The sequence below is a fragment of the Euprymna scolopes genome, unplaced genomic scaffold (assembly GCF_053919585.1).
Source record: "Euprymna scolopes isolate OS-2025 unplaced genomic scaffold, ASM5391958v1 sca51, whole genome shotgun sequence".
Lineage (NCBI taxonomy): Eukaryota > Metazoa > Mollusca > Cephalopoda > Sepiida > Sepiolidae > Euprymna > Euprymna scolopes.
Genome location: NW_027633558.1, coordinates 1 through 1,400, shown reverse-complemented (window position 1 = coordinate 1,400; position 1,400 = coordinate 1). Strand labels below are relative to the sequence as shown.

Below are 1,400 nucleotides of genomic sequence, written 5' to 3'. Positions count from 1 at the left end.
ACCCAGAGACAAGCGACCTTTTTCCAAGTAGTCAAAGTGGGGGCTAGGACAACCTATACAAATAATCTAATAAATTTCTAACCATCATAGCAAAAAAATGAGTTTATCCACAATACCTGCAGGTGATTCTACACCTGAACAAATCAATGTCATCATTGAGATTCCTCAAAATGCCTCACCAATAAAATACGAAGTCGATAAAGCAACCAATTCAATTTGGGTAGATCGCTTTATGTCTTCTCCCATGTTTTATCCTGCAAACTACGGATACATTAACAATACTTTAGCCGAAGATGGTGACCCCGTTGATGTCTTGGTCATTACTCCCTACCCACTTATGATTGGATCCGTCATTAAATGCCGACCAATTGGTGTACTCAATATGACCGATGATGGAGGGAAAGATGCTAAAGTTATTGCCCTACCAATTGATAAGCTTACTCCAATCTACAAAAACGTTACCCAAATAGAGCAAATTCCTCTACTTAAGGAACAAATTGAACATTTTTTTGAGCAATACAAGTCTCTAGAACCAGGAAAATGGGTCAAAATAGAGAAATGGGATGATGTGAAGGGTGCATATAAGGAAATTATAGACGGAATTAATCGCTATAAAAGTTAGCGAACAAATCCGCATCCATTATCATTAGCACTTCCGTCAAATAAAAAGTCATTACCTAGATAGATTGCTCATAAAATAACGTGTAACCATTGTAGGGCTTGCTAAGTTGAGGTTAGGATGATATGGCTTAAAGGTATTATCTTTTTAGTTGGCGTTATTCTTCTGGGCGTTATTCTTCTGTATGAAGCAGGGAAAAAATTGCTTGTAATAGCAAAAAAAAAGCAAGAAGATAGGCAAACGAAAAAGCAAGAAGATAGGCAAACGAAAGAGCAATTATTAGTACAGTGTACAACATGCCAAACTCATATTCCTATGCATAGCATCAATGAAATAAATGGCAAACCTTACTGCCATAATTGTATCAATAAAAAAACTTGTAATTAGTAATGATTGCCTCTAAAAGCACAAGTAAAAAAGATTTTGTTGCCATTGAAAACATCCTGCCCTACGCTTCATTAAAAGAGCGAAGAGAGTCACTATCTAAAGCCGAATATAAAAATAGCAAGCTGCCCCAACGCACCATTATCCCTGATCAAGAAAAGTTAAAAAAACCTTCATGGATTCGTGTTAGCACACCTACAACAGAAGGGTTTCACAAAGTACAAAAAATTAAAACTCTACTTGCTGAAAACAATTTAAAAAGTGTTTGTCAAGAAGCCTCCTGTCCAAATCTTCCAGAATGTTTTTCCCACGGCACTGCGACTTTTATGATTATGGGTGGCGTTTGTACAAGAAAATGTCCATTCTGCGATGTTGCCCATGGACGCCCAGATCAACT

At 37.1% G+C, this 1,400-nt stretch overlaps 1 protein-coding gene across 1 annotated transcript; it reads left to right on the top strand.

The window, feature by feature from the left end:
- Window positions 1-97: 97 nt before the first annotated feature.
- Window positions 98-622, top strand: LOC145274907 (inorganic pyrophosphatase-like). Its single transcript, XM_080127507.1, has one exon. The coding sequence runs from the start codon at window positions 98-100 to the stop codon at window positions 620-622; it is 525 nt and encodes a 174-aa protein (XP_079983633.1).
- Window positions 623-1,400: the final 778 nt, after the last annotated feature.

Bases quoted from the DNA above. Each gene is read 5' to 3' on its own strand.
- LOC145274907 (XM_080127507.1), top strand. From the start codon at position 98: ATGAGTTTATCCACAATACCTGCAGGTGATTCTACACCTGAACAAATC.